The sequence below is a fragment of the Rutilus rutilus genome (assembly GCF_951802725.1).
Source record: "Rutilus rutilus genome assembly, chromosome: 2".
Lineage (NCBI taxonomy): Eukaryota > Metazoa > Chordata > Actinopteri > Cypriniformes > Leuciscidae > Rutilus > Rutilus rutilus.
In genome coordinates, this window is record NC_140210.1 from 36,971,010 (window position 1) to 36,991,749 (window position 20,740).

Sequence of the window (20,740 nt, forward strand, 5' to 3'; positions counted from 1 at the left end):
TAAGTGACATTCACCACCTTCACTGATTCATTGAGCTGTGACTGTCTGGATTTCAGAAGAGTGTTGACAGCACTGAGGACCAGAGCTTCACTGGGGACTGGAGATGAGGAGTTGAACAACAGCTTGCTCTTGACCACTGCTGAACCAGATCTGTAAAGATAACCTCTTTTGTTTAATATAGTTCACATCTTTACAATGAAAGTAGTCCATGAATGATAGTGAGCTCTCAAAATGGTAAATCAACACTAACATTAGGTTTGAAGGAGCCACAGAGGAACCGGTTGTTGATTCTGGAATCACTGTTGTAGTGATCACTTCTACAACAAAATGGTAAAACAAACAATTAGTCTTTTGTGAATTACAGCAAAAGTCATTCTTTACATTTTAGAATTGTGTATAGCCATAGATTATGATTATTGACGTACCCAAATTTGAACGAAGCTCATTTAGGAAGCTGACTGGTTGAATGACATCTCCATCCTGGAAGGTGTATTCCATCATGCCATCAATCTGGTTTGAAGAGCTCCTGTGGGAAAATCAGAAGATACTGTTTAAGGACTTGAATCCATATTGCAAAACAATTTATGAAAATGACCTAGAAAAAGTATTTTTCATTTTGGATTGCTTTAATAAGCTAAAATATGCGGAGACAAAGTGAAGATTGCAAAGTCAGTTTGCATCTTACGTGAAGTTGGATGAATTGGGCTTCAATGTTGGAATGTTAGGTTCATTCAGAAGAGTGTTCAGCTGCAAAAGAAAATCAAATATTTCATTCAACTCTGAAGAAGCTTTATATCAGATTCAGACTTCTGTATTTTTTAATGATAAATCTTTACCGCATTATTGACAACATCCTGCACTTGCGTGTAAGTGTTGTTTCTGAGCTCAGGGACTTCAGGCATGCTGATATTACTCAGATTAAACGTAATGATGACGGCATAGGAGGTTTCTGAGATTTCTGTTGGCAAACAATCACACGTTTTTTATTCCGTCAAAGCTTGCCATTAAATCACTGGTTGAAAATTTATAGCTGAAATGCTTTCCAATTTAAGATGATGGAACTTACTCTGATAAGTGACATTCACCACCTTCACTGATTCATTGAGCTGTGACTGTCTGGATTTCAGAAGAGTGTTGACAGCACTGAGGACCAGAGCTTCACTGGGGACTGGAGATGAGGAGTTGAACAGCAGCTTGCTCTTGACCACAGCTGAACCAGATCTGTAAAGATAACCTCTTTTGTTTAATATATTTCACATCTTTACAATGAAAGTAGTCCATGAATGATAGTGAGCTCTCAAAATGGTAAATCAACACTAACATTAGGTTTGAAGGAGCCACAGAGGAACCGGTTGTTGATTCTGGAATCACTGTTGTAGTGATCACTTCTACAACAAAATGGTAAAACAAACAATTAGTCTTTTGTGAATTACAGCAAAAGTCATTCTTTACATTTTAGAATTGTGTATAGCCATAGATTATCATTATTGACGTACCCAAATTTGAACGAAGCTCATTTAGGAAGCTGACTGGTTGAATGACATCTCCATCCTGGAAGGTGTATTCCATCCTGCCATCAATCTGGTTTGAAGAGCTCCTGTGGGAAAATCAGAAGATACTGTTTAAGGACTTGAATCCATATTGCAAAACAATTTATGAAAATGACCTAGAAAAAGTATTTTTCATTTTGGATTGCTTTAATAAGCTAAAATATGCGGAGACAAAGTGAAGATTGCAAAGTCAGTTTGCATCTTACGTGAAGTTGGATGAATTGGGCTTCAATGTTGGAATGTTAGGTTCATTCAGAAGAGTGTTCAGCTGCAAAAGAAAATCAAATATTTCATTCAACTCTGAAGAAGCTTTATATCAGATTCAGACTTCTGTATTTTTTAATGATAAATCTTTACCGCATTATTGACAACATCCTGCACTTGCGTGTAAGTGTTGTTTCTGAGCTCAGGGACTTCAGGCATGCTGATATTACTCAGATTAAACGTAATGATGACGGCATAGGAGGTTTCTGAGATTTCTGTTGGCAAACAATCACACGTTTTTTATTCCGTCAAAGCTTGCCATTAAATCACTGGTTGAAAATTTATAGCTGAAATGCTTTTCAATTTAAGATGATGGAACTTACTCTGATAAGTGACATTCACCACCTTCACTGATTCATTGAGCTGTGACTGTCTGGATTTCAGAAGAGTGTTGACAGCACTGAGGACCAGAGCTTCACTGGGGACTGGAGATGAGGAGTTGAACAACAGCTTGCTCTTGACCACTGCTGAACCAGATCTGTAAAGATAACCTCTTTTGTTTAATATAGTTCACATCTTTACAATGAAAGTAGTCCATGAATGATAGTGAGCTCTCAAAATGGTAAATCAACACTAACATTAGGTTTGAAGGAGCCACAGAGGAACCGGTTGTTGATTCTGGAATCACTGTTGTAGTGATCACTTCTACAACAAAATGGTAAAACAAACAATTAGTCTTTTGTGAATTACAGCAAAAGTCATTCTTTACATTTTAGAATTGTGTATAGCCATAGATTATCATTATTGACGTACCCAAATTTGAACGAAGCTCATTTAGGAAGCTGACTGGTTGAATGACATCTCCATCCTGGAAGGTGTATTCCATCCTGCCATCAATCTGGTTTGAAGAGCTCCTGTGGGAAAATCAGAAGATACTGTTTAAGGACTTGAATCCATATTGCAAAACAATTTATGAAAATGACCTAGAAAAAGTATTTTTCATTTTGGATTGCTTTAATAAGCTAAAATAGGCGGAGACAAAGTGAAGATTGCAAAGTCAGTTTGCATCTTACGTAAAGTTGGATGAATTGGGCTTCAATGTTGGAATGTTAGGTTCATTCAGAAGAGTGTTCAGCTGCAAAAGAAAATCAAATATTTCATTCAACTCTGAAGAAGCTTTATATCAGATTCAGACTTCTGTATTTTTTAATGATAAATCTTTACCGCATTATTGACAACATCCTGCACTTGCGTGTAAGTGTTGTTTCTGAGCTCAGGGACTTCAGGCATGCTGATATTACTCAGATTAAACGTAATGACGACGGCATAGGAGGTTTCTGAGATTTCTGTTGGCAAACAATCACACGTTTTTTATTCCGTCAAAGCTTGCCATTAAATCACTGGTTGAAAATTTATAGCTGAAATGCTTTTCAATTTAAGATGATGGAACTTACTCTGATAAGTGACATTCACCACCTTCACTGATTCATTGAGCTGTGACTGTCTGGATTTCAGAAGAGTGTTGACAGCACTGAGGACCAGAGCTTCACTGGGGACTGGAGATGAGGAGTTGAAAAGCAGCTTGCTCTTGACCACAGCTGAACCAGATCTGTAAAGATAACCTCTTTTGTTTAATATATTTCACATCTTTACAATGAAAGTAGTCCATGAATGATAGTGAGCTCTCAAAATGGTAAGTCAACACTAACATTAGGTTTGAAGGAGCCACAGAGGAACCGGTTGTTGATTCTGGAATCACTGTTGTAGTGATCACTTCTACAACAAAATGGTAAAACAAACAATTAGTCTTTTGTGAATTACAGCAAAAGTCATTCTTTACATTTTAGAATTGTGTATAGCCATAGATTATCATTATTGACGTACCCAAATTTGAACGAAGCTCATTTAGGAAGCTGACTGGTTGAATAACATCTCCATCCTGGAAGGTGTATTCCATCCTGCCATCAATCTGGTTTGAGAAGCTCCTGTGGGAAAATCAGAAGATACTGTTTAAGGACTTGAATCCATATTGCAAAACAATTTATGAAAATGACCTAGAAAAAGTATTTTTCATTTTGGATTGCTTTAATAAGCTAAAATAGGCGGAGACAAAGTGAAGATTGCAAAGTCAGTTTGCATCTTACGTAAAGTTGGATGAATTGGGCTTCAATGTTGGAATGTTAGGTTCATTCAGAAGAGTGTTCAGCTGCAAAAGAAAATCAAATATTTCATTCAACTCTGAAGAAGCTTTATATCAGATTCAGACTTCTGTATTTTTTAATGATAAATCTTTACCGCATTATTGACAACATCCTGCACTTGCGTGTAAGTGTTGTTTCTGAGCTCAGGGACTTCAGGCATGCTGATATTACTCAGATTAAACGTAATGACGACGGCATAGGAGGTTTCTGAGATTTCTGTTGGCAAACAATCACACGTTTTTTATTCCGTCAAAGCTTGCCATTAAATCACTGGTTGAAAATTTATAGCTGAAATGCTTTTCAATTTAAGATGATGGAACTTACTCTGATAAGTGACATTCACCACCTTCACTGATTCATTGAGCTGTGACTGTCTGGATTTCAGAAGAGTGTTGACAGCACTGAGGACCAGAGCTTCACTGGGGACTGGAGATGAGGAGTTGAACAGCAGCTTGCTCTTGACCACTGCTGAACCAGATCTGTAAAGATAACCTCTTTTGTTTAATATATTTCACATCTTTACAATGAAAGTAGTCCATGAATGATAGTGAGCTCTCAAAATGGTAAGTCAACACTAACATTAGGTTTGAAGGAGCCACAGAGGAACCGGTTGTTGATTCTGGAATCACTGTTGTAGTGATCACTTCTACAACAAAATGGTAAAACAAACAATTAGTCTTTTGTGAATTACAGCAAAAGTCATTCTTTACATTTTAGAATTGTGTATAGCCATAGATTATCATTATTGACGTACCCAAATTTGAACGAAGCTCATTTAGGAAGCTGACTGGTTGAATAACATCTCCATCCTGGAAGGTGTATTCCATCCTGCCATCAATCTGGTTTGAGAAGCTCCTGTGGGAAAATCAGAAGATACTGTTTAAGGACTTTAATCCAAATTGCAAAACAATTTATGAAAATGACCTAGAAAAAGTATTTTTCATTTTGGATTGCTTTAATAAGCTAAAATATGCAGAGACAAAGTGAAGATTGCAAAGTCAGTTTGCATCTTACGTGAAGTTGGATGAATTGGGCTTCAATGTTGGAATGTTAGGTTCATTCAGAAGAGTGTTCAGCTGCAAAAGAAAATCAAATATTTCATTCAACTCTGAAGAAGCTTTATATCAGATTCAGACTTCTGTATTTTTTAATGATAAATCTTTACCGCATTATTGACAACATCCTGCACTTGCGTGTAAGTGTTGTTTCTGAGCTCAGGGACTTCAGGCATGCTGATATTACTCAGATTAAACGTAATGACAACGGCATAGGAGGTTTCTGAGATTTCTGTTGGCAAACAATCACACGTTTTTTATTCTGTCAAAGCTTGCCATTAAATCACTGGTTGAAAATTTATAGCTGAAATGCTTTTCAATTTAAGATGATGGAACTTACTCTGATAAGTGACATTCACCACCTTCACTGATTCATTGAGCTGTGACTGTCTGGATTTCAGAAGAGTGTTGACAGCACTGAGGACCAGAGCTTCACTGGGGACTGGAGATGAGGAGTTGAACAACAGCTTGCTCTTGACCACTGCTGAACCAGATCTGTAAAGATAACCTCTTTTGTTTAATATAGTTCACATCTTTACAATGAAAGTAGTCCATGAATGATAGTGAGCTCTCAAAATGGTAAGTCAACACTAACATTAGGTTTGAAGGAGCCACAGAGGAACCGGTTGTTGATTCTGGAATCACTGTTGTAGTGATCACTTCTACAACAAAATGGTAAAACAAACAATTAGTCTTTTGTGAATTACAGCAAAAGTCATTCTTTACATTTTAGAATTGTGTATAGCCATAGATTATCATTATTGACGTACCCAAATTTGAACGAAGCTCATTTAGGAAGCTGACTGGTTGAATGACATCTCCATCCTGGAAGGTGTATTCCATCCTGCCATCAATCTGGTTTGAAGAGCTCCTGTGGGAAAATCAGAAGATACTGTTTAAGGACTTGAATCCATATTGCAAAACAATTTATGAAAATGACCTAGAAAAAGTATTTTTCATTTTGGATTGCTTTAATAAGCTAAAATAGGCGGAGACAAAGTGAAGATTGCAAAGTCAGTTTGCATCTTACGTAAAGTTGGATGAATTGGGCTTCAGTGTTGGAATGTTAGGTTCATTCAGAAGAGTGTTCAGCTGCAAAAGAAAATCAAATATTTCATTCAACTCTGAAGAAGCTTTATATCAGATTCAGACTTCTGTATTTTTTAATGATAAATCTTTACCGCATTATTGACAACATCCTGCACTTGCGTGTAAGTGTTGTTTCTGAGCTCAGGGACTTCAGGCATGCTGATATTACTCAGATTAAACGTAATGACGACGGCATAGGAGGTTTCTGAGATTTCTGTTGGCAAACAATCACACGTTTTTTATTCCGTCAAAGCTTGCCATTAAATCACTGGTTGAAAATTTATAGCTGAAATGCTTTTCAATTTAAGATGATGGAACTTACTCTGATAAGTGACATTCACCACCTTCACTGATTCATTGAGCTGTGACTGTCTGGATTTCAGAAGAGTGTTGACAGCACTGAGGACCAGAGCTTCACTGGGGACTGGAGATGAGGAGTTGAACAACAGCTTGCTCTTGACCACTGCTGAACCAGATCTGTAAAGATAACCTCTTTTGTTTAATATATTTCACATCTTTACAATGAAAGTAGTCCATGAATGATAGTGAGCTCTCAAAATGGTAAATCAACACTAACATTAGGTTTGAAGGAGCCACAGAGGAACCGGTTGTTGATTCTGGAATCACTGTTGTAGTGATCACTTCTACAACAAAATGGTAAAACAAACAATTAGTCTTTTGTGAATTACAGCAAAAGTCATTCTTTACATTTTAGAATTGTGTATAGCCATAGATTATCATTATTGACGTACCCAAATTTGAACGAAGCTCATTTAGGAAGCTGACTGGTTGAATGACATCTCCATCCTGGAAGGTGTATTCCATCATGCCATCAATCTGGTTTGAAGAGCTCCTGTGGGAAAATCAGAAGATACTGTTTAAGGACTTGAATCCATATTGCAAAACAATTTATGAAAATGACCTAGAAAAAGTATTTTTCATTTTGGATTGCTTTAATAAGCTAAAATATGCGGAGACAAAGTGAAGATTGCAAAGTCAGTTTGCATCTTACGTGAAGTTGGATGAATTGGGCTTCAATGTTGGAATGTTAGGTTCATTCAGAAGAGTGTTCAGCTGCAAAAGAAAATCAAATATTTCATTCAACTCTGAAGAAGCTTTATATCAGATTCAGACTTCTGTATTTTTTAATGATAAATCTTTACCGCATTATTGACAACATCCTGCACTTGCGTGTAAGTGTTGTTTCTGAGCTCAGGGACTTCAGGCATGCTGATATTACTCAGATTAAACGTAATGATGACGGCATAGGAGGTTTCTGAGATTTCTGTTGGCAAACAATCACACGTTTTTTATTCCGTCAAAGCTTGCCATTAAATCACTGGTTGAAAATTTATAGCTGAAATGCTTTTCAATTTAAGATGATGGAACTTACTCTGATAAGTGACATTCACCACCTTCACTGATTCATTGAGCTGTGACTGTCTGGATTTCAGAAGAGTGTTGACAGCACTGAGGACCAGAGCTTCACTGGGGACTGGAGATGAGGAGTTGAACAACAGCTTGCTCTTGACCACAGCTGAACCAGATCTGTAAAGATAACCTCTTTTGTTTAATATATTTCACATCTTTACAATGAAAGTAGTCCATGAATGATAGTGAGCTCTCAAAATGGTAAATCAACACTAACATTAGGTTTGAAGGAGCCACAGAGGAACCGGTTGTTGATTCTGGAATCACTGTTGTAGTGATCACTTCTACAACAAAATGGTAAAACAAACAATTAGTCTTTTGTGAATTACAGCAAAAGTCATTCTTTACATTTTAGAATTGTGTATAGCCATAGATTATCATTATTGACGTACCCAAATTTGAACGAAGCTCATTTAGGAAGCTGACTGGTTGAATGACATCTCCATCCTGGAAGGTGTATTCCATCCTGCCATCAATCTGGTTTGAAGAGCTCCTGTGGGAAAATCAGAAGATACTGTTTAAGGACTTGAATCCATATTGCAAAACAATTTATGAAAATGACCTAGAAAAAGTATTTTTCATTTTGGATTGCTTTAATAAGCTAAAATATGCAGAGACAAAGTGAAGATTGCAAAGTCAGTTTGCATCTTACGTGAAGTTGGATGAATTGGGCTTCAATGTTGGAATGTTAGGTTCATTCAGAAGAGTGTTCAGCTGCAAAAGAAAATCAAATATTTCATTCAACTCTGAAGAAGCTTTATATCAGATTCAGACTTCTGTATTTTTAACTGATAAATCTTTACCGCATTATTGACAACATCCTGCACTTGCGTGTAAGTGTTGTTTCTGAGCTCAGGGACTTCAGGCATGCTGATATTACTCAGATTAAACGTAATGACGACGGCATAGGAGGTTTCTGAGATTTCTGTTGGCAAACAATCACACGTTTTTATTCCGTCAAAGCTTGCCATTAAATAACTGGTTGAAAATTTGTAGCTGAAATACTTTTCAATTTAAGATGATGGAACTTACTCTGATAAGTGACATTCACCACCTTCACTGATTCATTGAGCTGTGACTGTCTGGATTTCAGAAGAGTGTTGACAGCACTGAGGACCAGAGCCTCAGTGGGCATGGATGATAAGGATGAGAATACCAGTTTGGTAGTGACTATTGCTGTACCGGTCACATTAGTTGACGATGGATTTGTTTTGGGAATGTTTGAAGTTTCTGGTTGCAAACTTGTAGAACTTTCAAATGTTGCAGATGCAAATGGTGTTGTTTTGATTGATGTTTTACCTGGAATTGTAGATGCTGTATTCTGGACTTCTAGACCTGGTACTGTTATTGGAACCACTATTGGAAATTCTACTGTATTTGTAATAATTCCATCTGTAGTTGTTGATGCAGTTGTAGTTTCTGAATTCAAGTTTGCCCAAGACACAGTTTTGGTTGTTGGACCTGAAGTTGAAAGTGCCACTGTAGCTGGAGCAGGAGATGTGCTGGTAAATGCTACAGTTGTGCTTAACAGACCTCCTGTAGTTGCTTGAAATACGGTTGTTGAGACATCAGCTGCAATTGTAATGGTGGGAAGAGCAGTCATGGTTGTCATGGATGCAGTTGGGGTTCTTGGAGGTTCAGTTGTTTTTGTTGGAGTAGAAGTTGGAGATGTAGTTACATGCATTGTGGAGATAGGCATAATTGTAACAGCAATAGTTATGTTTTCTGGAGATACAGTTGTGATTACTGGAGGTAAAGCTGTTGTGGTAAGTATTGTTTGGCTTGGAGCAGGAGCTGTATTAGTAAAAGCAATAGTTGTGCTTGATAGAGGTGCAGATGTTATTTGGAATGCAGTTGTTGTTGCTGCTATAGGTGTCTGCTGTGTTGTACTTTGACCTTCAGAGAATGTTAAAGCTAATGTAGTAGTGGAAGGTTCAGTTGGGGTTATGGATGCTGCATTTGTTGTTTTAGTTGCAGTTTCTGAAGATGTAGGCATGGTTGTCAAAGCAAGTGTTGTTTCTGAAGTTATAACTGTTGTTGCAACTGGAGATTCAGATGAAGTTGGAGCTGATGTTGTTGTAGTGGGCAATAAAGTTGAGGTTGTTGAAGCTGTAGCTGTGGTTTCTGCTGTTTTTAAAGTTGTAGGCACCACTTTTGAAGTAAGAGGTGATGTTACAGTACTAACAACTGTGGGAGCTTGACTTTTTGTAAGTCCAAGTGATGTTGTGGGCTCAGCTGTAGTTATGGTCGTGGGAGGTGCAGTTGAAGTTTCTGAAGTTGTAGAAATTGTAGTTGAAACAACAGTTGAGGTTTCTGGACTAACATTTGTTGTTGTGACAGCTTCAGTAGTTGTGGTTACAGGTGGCATTGTGGTCGGAGTTGTTGTTGTACTGGGTGCTTCAGAGGACGTTGGAGCTAATGTAGTAGTGGAAGGTTCAGTTAGGGTTGTTGATCCTGTATTTGTTGTTTGAGTTACAGTTGTTGTTTCTGAAGTTGTAGGCATTGTTGTTGAAGCAAGTGTTGTAGTTTCTAAAGTTATAACTGTTGTGGAAGTTGGAGATTCAGATGAAGTTGGAGCTGATGTCGTAGTAGTGGGCAATGAAGTTGTGGTTGTTGAAGCTGTGGTTTCTGATTTTGTACTTTCTGAAGTTGTAGGCACCACTGTTGAAGTAAGAGGTGTTGTTTCTGTAGTCACTACTGTGGTTGTGGAATCTTGAGTTGTTGTGAGGCCAAGCGATGTTGTGGGTTCACCTGTAGTTGTGGTGGTTGGAGGTGCAGTTGACGTTTCTGAAGTTGTAGAAATTGTAGTTGAAACAACAGTTGATGTTTCTGGACTAACATTTGTTGTTGTGGGTTCACCTGTAGTTGTGGTGGTTGGAGGTGCAGTTGACGTTTCTGAAGTTGTAGAAATTGTAGTTGAAACAACAGTAGAGGTTTCTGGATTAACATTTGTTGTTGTGACAGCTTCAGTAGTTGTGGTTACAGGTGGCATTGTGGTCGGAGCTGTTGTTGTACTTTGTGCTTCAGAGGACGTTGGCACTAATGTAGTAGTGGAAGGTTCAGTTAGGGTTGTGGATGCTATATTTGTTGTTGAAGATGCAGTTGTTGTTCCCGAAGTTGTAAGCATTGTTGTTGAAGCAAGTGTTGTAGTTTCTAAAGTTATAACTTTTGTTGAAGTTGGAGATTCAGATGAAGTTGGAGCTGATGTCGTAGTAGTGGGCAATGAAGTTGTGGTTGTTGCAGCTGTTGCTGTAGTTTCTGATGTTGTACTTTCTGAAGTTGTAGGCACCACTGTTGAAGTAAGATGTACCGTTTCAGTAGTCACTACTGTGGTTGTGGAATCTTGAGTTGTTGTGAGGCCAAGTGATGTTGTGGGTTCACCTGTAGTTGTGGTGGTTGGAGGTGCAGTTGAAGTTTCTGAAGTTGTAGAAATTGTAGTTGAAACAACAGTTGAGGTTTCTGGACTAACATTTGTTGTTGTGACAGCTTCAGTAGTTGTGGTGGTTGGAGGTGCAGTTGAAGTTTCTGAAGCTGTAGAAATTGTAGTTGAAACAACAGTAGAGGTTTCTGGACTAACATTTGTTGTTGTGACAGCTTCAGTAGTTGTGGTTACAGGTGGCATTGTGGTCGGAGCTGTTGTTGTACTTTGTGCTTCAGAGGACGTTGGCGCTAATGTAGTAGTGGAAAGTTCAGTTAGGGTTGTGGATGCTATATTTGTTGTTGAAGATGCAGTTGTTGTTTCTGAAGTTGTAGGCATTGTTGTTGAAGCAAGTGTTGTAGTTTCTAAAGTTATAACTGTTGTTGAAGTTGGAGATTCAGATGAAGTTGGAGCTGATGTCGTAGTAGTGGGCAATGAAGTTGTGGTTGTTGCAGCTGTTGCTGTAGTTTCTGATGTTGTACTTTCTGAAGTTGTAGGCACCACTATTGAAGTAAGATGTGTCGTTTCAGTAGTCACTACTGTGGTTGTGGAATCTTGAGTTGTTGTGAGGCCAAGTGATGTGGGTTCAGCTATAGTTTTGGTGGTTGGAGGTGCAGCTGAAGTTTCTGAAGTTGTAGAAATTGTAGTTGAAACAACAGTTGAGGTTTCTGGACTAACATTTGTTGTTGTGACAGCTTCAGTAGTTGTGGTGGTTGGAGGTGCAGTTGAAGTTTCTGAAGTTGTAGAAATTGTAGTTGAAACAACAGTAGAGGTTTCTGGACTAACATTTGTTGTTGTGACAGCTTCAGTAGTTGTGGTTACAGGTGGCATTGTGGTCGGAGCTGTTGTTGTACTTTGTGCTTCAGAGGACGTTGGCGCTAATGTAGTAGTGGAAAGTTCAGTTAGGGTTGTGGATGCTATATTTGTTGTTGAAGATGCAGTTGTTGTTTCTGAAGTTGTAGGCATTGTTGTTGAAGCAAGTGTTGTAGTTTCTAAAGTTATAACTGTTGTTGAAGTTGGAGATTCAGATGAAGTTGGAGCTGATGTCGTAGTAGTGGGCAATGAAGTTGTGGTTGTTGAAGCTGTAGCTGTAGTTTCTGATGTTGTACTTTCTGAAGTTGTAGGCACCACTGTTGAAGTAAGATGTATCGTTTCAGTAGTCACTACTGTGGTTGTGGAATCTTGAGTTGTTGTGAGGCCAAGTGATGTTGTGGGTTCACCTGTAGTTGTGGTGGTTGGAGGTGCAGTTGAAGTTTCTGAAGTTGTAGAAATTGTAGTTGAAACAACAGTAGAGGTTTCTGGACTAACATTTGTTGTTGTGACAGCTTCAGTAGTTGTGGTTACAGGTGGCATTGTGGTCGGAGCTGTTGTTGTACTGGGTGCTTCAGAGGACGTTGGAGCTAATGTAGTAGTGGAAGGTTCAGTTAGGGTTGTTGATGCTGTATTTGTTGTTTGAGTTACAGTTGTTGTTTCTGAAGTTGTAGGCATTGTTGTTGAAGCAAGTGTTGTAGTTTCTAAAGTTATAACTGTTGTGGAAGTTGGAGATTCAGATGAAGTTGGAGCTGATGTCGTAGTAGTGGGCAATGAAGTTGTGGTTGTTGAAGCTGTGGTTTCTGATTTTGTACTTTCTGAAGTTGTAGGCACCACTGTTGAAGTAAGAGGTGTTGTTTCTGTAGTCACTACTGTGGTTGTGGAATCTTGAGTTGTTGTGAGGCCAAGCGATGTTGTGGGTTCACCTGTAGTTGTGGTGGTTGGAGGTGCAGTTGACGTTTCTGAAGTTGTAGAAATTGTAGTTGAAACAACAGTTGATGTTTCTGGACTAACATTTGTTGTTGTGGGTTCACCTGTAGTTGTGGTGGTTGGAGGTGCAGTTGAAGTTTCTGAAGTTGTAGAAATTGTAGTTGAAACAACAGTAGAGGTTTCTGGACTAACATTTGTTGTTGTGACAGCTTCAGTAGTTGTGGTTACAGGTGGCATTGTGGTCGGAGCTGTTGTTGTACTTTGTGCTTCAGAGGACTTTGGCACTAATGTAGTAGTGGAAGGTTCAGTTAGGGTTGTGGATGCTATATTTGTTGTTGAAGATGCAGTTGTTGTTCCTGAAGTTGAAGGCATTGTTGTTGAAGCAAGTGTTGTAGTTTCTAAAGTTATAACTTTTGTTGAAGTTGGAGATTCAGATGAAGTTGGAGCTGATGTTGTAGTAGTGGGCAATGAAGTTGTGGTTGTTGCAGCTGTTGCTGTAGTTTCTGATGTTGTACTTTCTGAAGTTGTAGGCACCACTATTGAAGTAAGATGTGTCGTTTCAGTAGTCACTACTGTGGTTGTGGAATCTTGAGTTGTTGTGAGGCCAAGTGATGTGGGTTCAGCTGTAGTTTTGGTGGTTGGAGGTGCAGCTGAAGTTTCTGAAGTTGTAGAAATTGTAGTTGAAACAACAGTTGAGGTTTCTGGACTAACATTTGTTGTTGTGACAGCTTCAGCAGTTGTGGTGGTTGGAGGTGCAGTTGAAGTTTCTGAAGTTGTAGAAATTGTAGTTGAAACAACAGTAGAGGTTTCTGGACTAACATTTGTTGTTGTGACAGCTTCAGTAGTTGTGGTTACAGGTGGCATTGTGGTCGGAGCTGTTGTTGTACTTTGTGCTTCAGAGGACGTTGGCGCTAATGTAGTAGTGGAAAGTTCAGTTAGGGTTGTGGATGCTATATTTGTTGTTGAAGATGCAGTTGTTGTTTCTGAAGTTGTATGCATTGTTGTTGAAGCAAGTGTTGTAGTTTCTAAAGTTATAACTGTTGTTGAAGTTGGAGATTTAGATGAAGTTGGAGCTGATGTCGTAGTAGTGGGCAATGAAGTTGTGGTTGTTGAAGCTGTAGCTGTAGTTTCTGATGTTGTACTTTCTGAAGTTGTAGGCACCACTGTTGAAGTAAGATGTATCGTTTCAGTAGTCACTACTGTGGTTGTGGAATCTTGAGTTGTTGTGAGGCCAAGTGATGTTGTGGGTTCACCTGTAGTTGTGGTGGTTGGAGGTGCAGTTGAAGTTTCTGAAGTTGTAGAAATTGTAGTTGAAACAACAGTTGAGGTTTCTGGACTAACATTTGTTGTTGTGACAGCTTCAGTAGTTGTGGTTAGAGGTGGCATTGTGGTCGGAGCTGTTGTTGTACTTTGTGCTTCAGAGGACATTGGAGCTAATGTAGTAGTGGAAGGTTCAGTTAGGCTTGATGATGCTATATTTGTTGTTTGAGATGCAGTTGTTGTTTCTGAAGTTGTAGGCATTGTTGTTGAAGCAAGTGTTGTAGTTTCTAAAGTTATAACTGTTGTGGAAGTTGGAGATTCAGATGAAGTTGGAGCTGATGTCGTAGTAGTGGGCAATGAAATTGTGGTTGTTGAAGCTGTAGTTTCTGATTTTGTACTTTCTGAAGTTGTAGGCACCACTGTTGAAGTAAGAGGTGTTGTTTCTGTAGTCACTACTGTGGTTGTGGAATCTTGAGTTGTTGTGAGGCCAAGCGATGTTGTGGGTTCACCTGTAGTTGTGGTGGTTGGAGGTGCAGTTGAAGTTTCTGAAGTTGTAGAAATTGTAGTTGAAACAACAGTTGAGGTTTCTGGACTAACATTTGTTGCTGTGGGTTCACCTGTAGTTGTGGTGGTTGGTGGTGCAGTTGAAGTTTCTGAAGTTGTAGAAATTGTAGTTGAAACAACAGTAGAGGTTTCTGGACTAACATTTGTTGTTGTGAAAGCTTCAGTAGTTGTGGTTACAAGTGGCATTGTGGTCGGAGCTGTTGTTGTACTTTGTGCTTCAGAGGACGTTTGAGATAATGAAGTAGTGGAAGGTTCAGTTAGGGTTGTTGATGCTATATTTGTTGTTTGAGATGCAGTTGTTGTTTGTAAAGTTGTAGGCATTGTTGTTGAAGCAAGTGTTGTAGTTTCTAAAGTTATAACTGTTGTTGAAGTTGGAGATTGAGATGAAGTTGGAGCTGATGTCGTAGTAGTGGGCAATGAAGTTGTAGTTGTTGAAGCTGTAGTTTCTGATGTTGTACTTTCTGAAGTTGTAGGCACCACTGTTGAAGTAAGAGGTGTTGTTTCTGTAGTCACTACTGTGGTTGTGGAATCTTGAGTTGTTGTGAGGCCAAGCGATGTTGTGGGTTCACCTGTAGTTGTGGTGGTTGGAGGTGCAGTTGAAGTTTCTGAAGTTGTAGAAATTGTAGTTGAAACAATAGTTGATGTTTCTGGACTAACATTTGTTGTTGTGGGTTCACCTGTAGTTGTGGTGGTTGGAGGTGCAGTTGACGTTTCTGAAGTTGTAGAAATTGTAGTTGAAACAACAGTAGAGGTTTCTGGACTAACATTTGTTGTTGTGACAGCTTCAGTAGTTGTGGTTACAGGTGGCATTGTGGTCGGAGCTGTTGTTGTACTTTGTGCTTCAGAGGACGTTGGCGCTAATGTAGTAGTGGAAAGTTCAGTTAGGGTTGTGGATGCTATATTTGTTGTTGAAGATGCAGTTGTTGTTTCTGAAGTTGTAGGCATTGTTGTTGAAGCAAGTGTTGTAGTTTCTAAAGTTATAACTGTTGTTGAAGTTGGAGATTTAGATGAAGTTGGAGCTGATGTCGTAGTAGTGGGCAATGAAGTTGTGGTTGTTGAAGCTGTAGCTGTAGTTTCTGATGTTGTACTTTCTGAAGTTGTAGGCACCACTGTTGAAGTAAGATGTATCGTTTCAGTAGTCACTACTGTGGTTGTGGAATCTTGAGTTGTTGTGAGGCCAAGTGATGTTGTGGGTTCACCTGTAGTTGTGGTGGTTGGAGGTGCAGTTGAAGTTTCTGAAGTTGTAGAAATTGTAGTTGAAACAACAGTTGAGGTTTCTGGACTAACATTTGTTGTTGTGACAGCTTCAGTAGTTGTGGTTAGAGGTGGCATTGTGGTCGGAGCTGTTGTTGTACTTTGTGCTTCAGAGGACATTGGAGCTAATGTAGTAGTGGAAGGTTCAGTTAGGCTTGTTGATGCTATATTTGTTGTTTGAGATGCAGTTGTTGTTTCTGAAGTTGTAGGCATTGTTGTTGAAGCAAGTGTTGTAGTTTCTAAAGTTATAACTGTTGTGGAAGTTGGAGATTCAGATGAAGTTGGAGCTGATGTCGTAGTAGTGGGCAATGAAATTGTGGTTGTTGAAGCTGTAGTTTCTGATTTTGTACTTTCTGAAGTTGTAGGCACCACTGTTGAAGTAAGAGGTGTTGTTTCTGTAGTCACTACTGTGGTTGTGGAATCTTGAGTTGTTGTGAGGCCAAGCGATGTTGTGGGTTCACCTGTAGTTGTGGTGGTTGGAGGTGCAGTTGAAGTTTCTGAAGTTGTAGAAATTGTAGTTGAAACAACAGTTGAGGTTTCTGGACTAACATTTGTTGCTGTGGGTTCACCTGTAGTTGTGGTGGTTGGTGGTGCAGTTGAAGTTTCTGAAGTTGTAGAAATTGTAGTTGAAACAACAGTAGAGGTTTCTGGACTAACATTTGTTGTTGTGAAAGCTTCAGTAGTTGTGGTTACAAGTGGCATTGTGGTCGGAGCTGTTGTTGTACTTTGTGCTTCAGAGGACGTTTGAGATAATGAAGTAGTGGAAGGTTCAGTTAGGGTTGTTGATGCTATATTTGTTGTTTGAGATGCAGTTGTTGTTTGTAAAGTTGTAGGCATTGTTGTTGAAGCAAGTGTTGTAGTTTCTAAAGTTATAACTGTTGTTGAAGTTGGAGATTGAGATGAAGTTGGAGCTGATGTCGTAGTAGTGGGCAATGAAGTTGTAGTTGTTGAAGCTGTAGTTTCTGATGTTGTACTTTCTGAAGTTGTAGGCACCACTGTTGAAGTAAGAGGTGTTGTTTCTGTAGTCACTACTGTGGTTGTGGAATCTTGAGTTGTTGTGAGGCCAAGCGATGTTGTGGGTTCACCTGTAGTTGTGGTGGTTGGAGGTGCAGTTGAAGTTTCTGAAGTTGTAGAAATTGTAGTTGAAACAATAGTTGATGTTTCTGGACTAACATTTGTTGTTGTGGGTTCACCTGTAGTTGTGGTGGTTGGAGGTGCAGTTGACGTTTCTGAAGTTGTAGAAATTGTAGTTGAAACAACAGTAGAGGTTTCTGGACTAACATTTGTTGTTGTGACAGCTTCAGTAGTTGTGGTTACAGGTGGCATTGTGGTCGGAGCTGTTGTTGTACTTTGTGCTTCAGAGGACGTTGACACTAATGTAGTAGTGGAAGGTTCAGGTAGGGTTGTGGATGCTATATTTGTTGTTGAAGATGCAGTTGTTGTTCCTGAAGTTGTAAGCATTGTTGTTGAAGCAAGTGTTGTAGTTTCTAAAGTTATAACTTTTGTTGAAGTTGGAGATTCAGATGAAGTTGGAGCTGATGTCGTAGTAGTGGGCAATGAAGTTGTGGTTGTTGCAGCTGTTGCTGTAGTTTCTGATGTTGTACTTTCTGAAGTTGTAGGCACCACTATTGAAGTAAGATGTGTCGTTTCAGTAGTCACTACTGTGGTTGTGGAATCTTGAGTTGTTGTGAGGCCAAGTGATGTGGGTTCAGCTATAGTTTTGGTGGTTGGAGGTGCAGCTGAGGTTTCTGAAGTTGTAGAAATTGTAGTTGAAACAACAGTTGAGGTTTCTGGACTAACATTTGTTGTTGTGACAGCTTCAGTAGTTGTGGTGGTTGGAGGTGCAGTTGAAGTTTCTGAAGTTGTAGAAATTGTAGTTGAAACAACAGTAGAGGTTTCTGGACTAACATTTGTTGTTGTGACAGCTTCAGTAGTTGTGGTTACAGGTGGCATTGTGGTCGGAGCTGTTGTTGTACTTTGTGCTTCAGAGGACGTTGGCGCTAATGTAGTAGTGGAAAGTTCAGTTAGGGTTGTGGATGCTATATTTGTTGTTGAAGATGCAGTTGTTGTTTCTGAAGTTGTAGGCATTGTTGTTGAAGCAAGTGTTGTAGTTTCTAAAGTTATAACTGTTGTTGAAGTTGGAGATTCAGATGAAGTTGGAGCTGATGTCGTAGTAGTGGGCAATGAAGTTGTGGTTGTTGAAGCTGTAGCTGTAGTTTCTGATGTTGTACTTTCTGAAGTTGTAGGCACCACTGTTGAAGTAAGATGTATCGTTTCAGTAGTCACTACTGTGGTTGTGGAATCTTGAGTTGTTGTGAGGCCAAGTGATGTTGTGGGTTCACCTGTAGTTGTGGTGGTTGGAGGTGCAGTTGAAGTTTCTGAAGTTGTAGAAATTGTAGTTGAAACAACAGTTGAGGTTTCTGGACTAACATTTGTGGTTGTGACAGCTTCAGTAGTTGTGGTTACAGGTGGCATTGTGGTCGGAGTTGTTGTTGTACTGGGTGCTTCAGAGGACGTTGGAGCTAATGTAGTAGTGGAAGGTTCAGTTAGGGTTGTTGATGCTGTATTTGTTGTTTGAGTTACAGTTGTTGTTTCTGAAGTTGTAGGCATTGTTGTTGAAGCAAGTGTTGTAGTTTCTAAAGTTATAACTGTTGTGGAAGTTGGAGATTCAGATGAAGTTGGAGCTGATGTCGTAGTAGTGGGCAATGAAGTTGTGGTTGTTGAAGCTGTAGTTTCTGATTGTGTACTTTCTGAAGTTGTAGGCACCACTGTTGAAGTAAGAGGTGTTGTTTCTGTAGTCACTACTGTGGTTGTGGAATCTTGAGTTGTTGTGAGGCCAAGCGATGTTGTGGGTTCACCTGTAGTTGTGGTGGTTGGAGGTGCAGTTGAAGTTTCTGAAGTTGTAGAAATTGTAGTTGAAACAACAGTTGATGTTTCTGGACTAACATTTGTTGTTGTGGGTTCACCTGTAGTTGTGGTGGTTGGAGGTGCAGTTGAAGTTTCTGAAGCTGTAGAAATTGTAGTTGAAACAACAGTAAAGGTTTCTGGACTAACATTTGTTGTTGTGACAGCTTCAGTAGTTGTGGTTACAGGTGGCATTGTGGTCGGAGCTGTTGTTGTACTTTGTGCTTCAGAGGACGTTGGCGCTAATGTAGTAGTGGAAAGTTCAGTTAGGGTTGTGGATGCTATATTTGTTGTTGAAGATGCAGTTGTTGTTTCTGAAGTTGTAGGCATTGTTGTTGAAGCAAGTGTTGTAGTTTCTAAAGTTATAACTGTTGTTGAAGTTGGAGATTCAGATGAAGTTGGAGCTGATGTCGTAGTAGTGGGCAATGAAGTTGTGGTTGTTGAAGCTGTAGCTGTAGTTTCTGATGTTGTACTTTCTGAAGTTGTAGGCACCACTGTTGAAGTAAGATGTATCGTTTCAGTAGTCACTACTGTGGTTGTGGAATCTTGAGTTGTTGTGAGGCCAAGTGATGTTGTGGGTTCACCTGTAGTTGTGGTGGTTGGAGGTGCAGTTGAAGTTTCTGAAGTTGTAGAAATTGTAGTTGAAACAACAGTTGAGGTTTCTGGACTAACATTTGTTGTTGTGACAGCTTCAGTAGTTGTGGTTAGAGGTGGCATTGTGGTCGGAGCTGTTGTTGTACTTTGTGCTTCAGAGGACATTGGAGCTAATGTAGTAGTGGAAGGTTCAGTTAGGCTTGTTGATGCTATATTTGTTGTTTGAGATGCAGTTGTTGTTTCTGAAGTTGTAGGCATTGTTGTTGAAGCAAGTGTTGTAGTTTCTAAAGTTATAACTGTTGTTGAAGTTGGAGATTCAGATGAAGTTGGAGCTGATGTCGTAGTAGTGGGCAATGAAGTTGTGGTTGTTGAAGCTGTAGCTGTAGTTTCCGATGTTGTACTTTCTGAAGTTGTAGGCACCACTGTCGAAGTAAGATGTGTCGTTTCAGTAGTCACTACTGTGGTTGTGGAATCTTGAGTTGTTGTGAGGCCAAGTGATGTTGTGGGTTCACCTGTAGTTGTGGTGGTTGGAGGTGCAGTTGAAGTTTCTGAAGTTGTAGAAATTGTAGTTGAAACAACAGTTGAGGTTTCTGGACTAACATTTGTGGTTGTGACAGCTTCAGTAGTTGTGGTTACAGGTGGCATTGTGGTCGGAGTTGTTGTTGTACTGGGTGCTTCAGAGGACGTTGGAGCTAATGTAGTAGTGGAAGGTTCAGTTAGGGTTGTTGATGCTGTATTTGTTGTTTGAGTTACAGTTGTTGTTTCTGAAGTTGTAGGCATTGTTGTTGAAGCAAGTGTTGTAGTTTCTAAAGTTATAACTGTTGTGGAAGTTGGAGATTCAGATGAAGTTGGAGCTGATGTCGTAGTAGTGGGCAATGAAGTTGTGGTTGTTGAAGCTGTAGTTTCTGATGTTGTACTTTCTGAAGTTGTAGGCACCACTGTTGAAGTAAGAGGTGTTGTTTCTGTAGTCACTACTGTGGTTGTGGAATCTTGAGTTGTTGTGAGGCCAAGCAATGTTGTGGGTTCACCTGTAGTTGTGGTGGTTGGAGGTGCAGTTGAAGTTTCTGAAGTTGTAGAATTTGTAGTTGAAACAACAGTTGAGGTTTCTGGACTAACATTTGTTGTTGTGACAGCTTCAGTAGTTGTGGTGGTTGGAGGTGCAGTTGAAGTTTCTGAAGCTGTAGAAATTGTAGTTGAAACAACAGTAGAGGTTTCTGGACTAACATTTGTTGTTGTGACAGCTTCAGTAGTTGTGGTTACAGGTGGCATTGTGGTCGGAGCTGTTGTTGTACTTTGTGCTTCAGAGGACGTTGGCGCTAATGTAGTAGTGGAAAGTTCAGTTAGGGTTGTGGATGCTATATTTGTTGTTGAAGATGCAGTTGTTGTTTCTGAAGTTGTAGGCATTGTTGTTGAAGCAAGTGTTGTAGTTTCTAAAGTTATAACTGTTGTTGAAGTTGGAGATTCAGATGAAGTTGG

General features: G+C 39.5%; 1 protein-coding gene and 1 long non-coding RNA gene across 2 annotated transcripts; both read right to left on the bottom strand.

Moving 5' to 3' along the window:
- Nucleotides 1–1,511: 1,511 nt before the first annotated feature.
- On the bottom strand, nt 1,512–1,982 carry LOC311280508. The gene is made up of 3 exons (XR_014625690.1): nt 1,908–1,982; nt 1,757–1,818; nt 1,512–1,597 (listed from the first exon to the last, which is right to left on the bottom strand). It is a non-coding gene; the product is annotated as an uncharacterized lncRNA (long non-coding RNA).
- Nucleotides 1,983–5,288: 3,306 nt separating this feature from the next.
- LOC311279338 (uncharacterized protein) lies at nt 5,289–8,665 on the bottom strand (the record flags this gene model as incomplete). The annotated part of the gene is made up of 16 exons (XM_084390758.1): nt 5,289–5,505; nt 5,606–5,672; nt 5,781–5,881; nt 6,041–6,102; nt 6,192–6,313; nt 6,422–6,576; nt 6,677–6,743; nt 6,852–6,952; nt 7,112–7,173; nt 7,263–7,384; nt 7,493–7,647; nt 7,748–7,814; nt 7,923–8,023; nt 8,183–8,244; nt 8,334–8,455; nt 8,563–8,665. 16 exons carry the CDS (start codon nt 8,663–8,665, stop codon nt 5,289–5,291), a joined length of 1,686 nt encoding a protein of 561 aa, XP_084246884.1.
- Nucleotides 8,666–20,740: the final 12,075 nt, after the last annotated feature.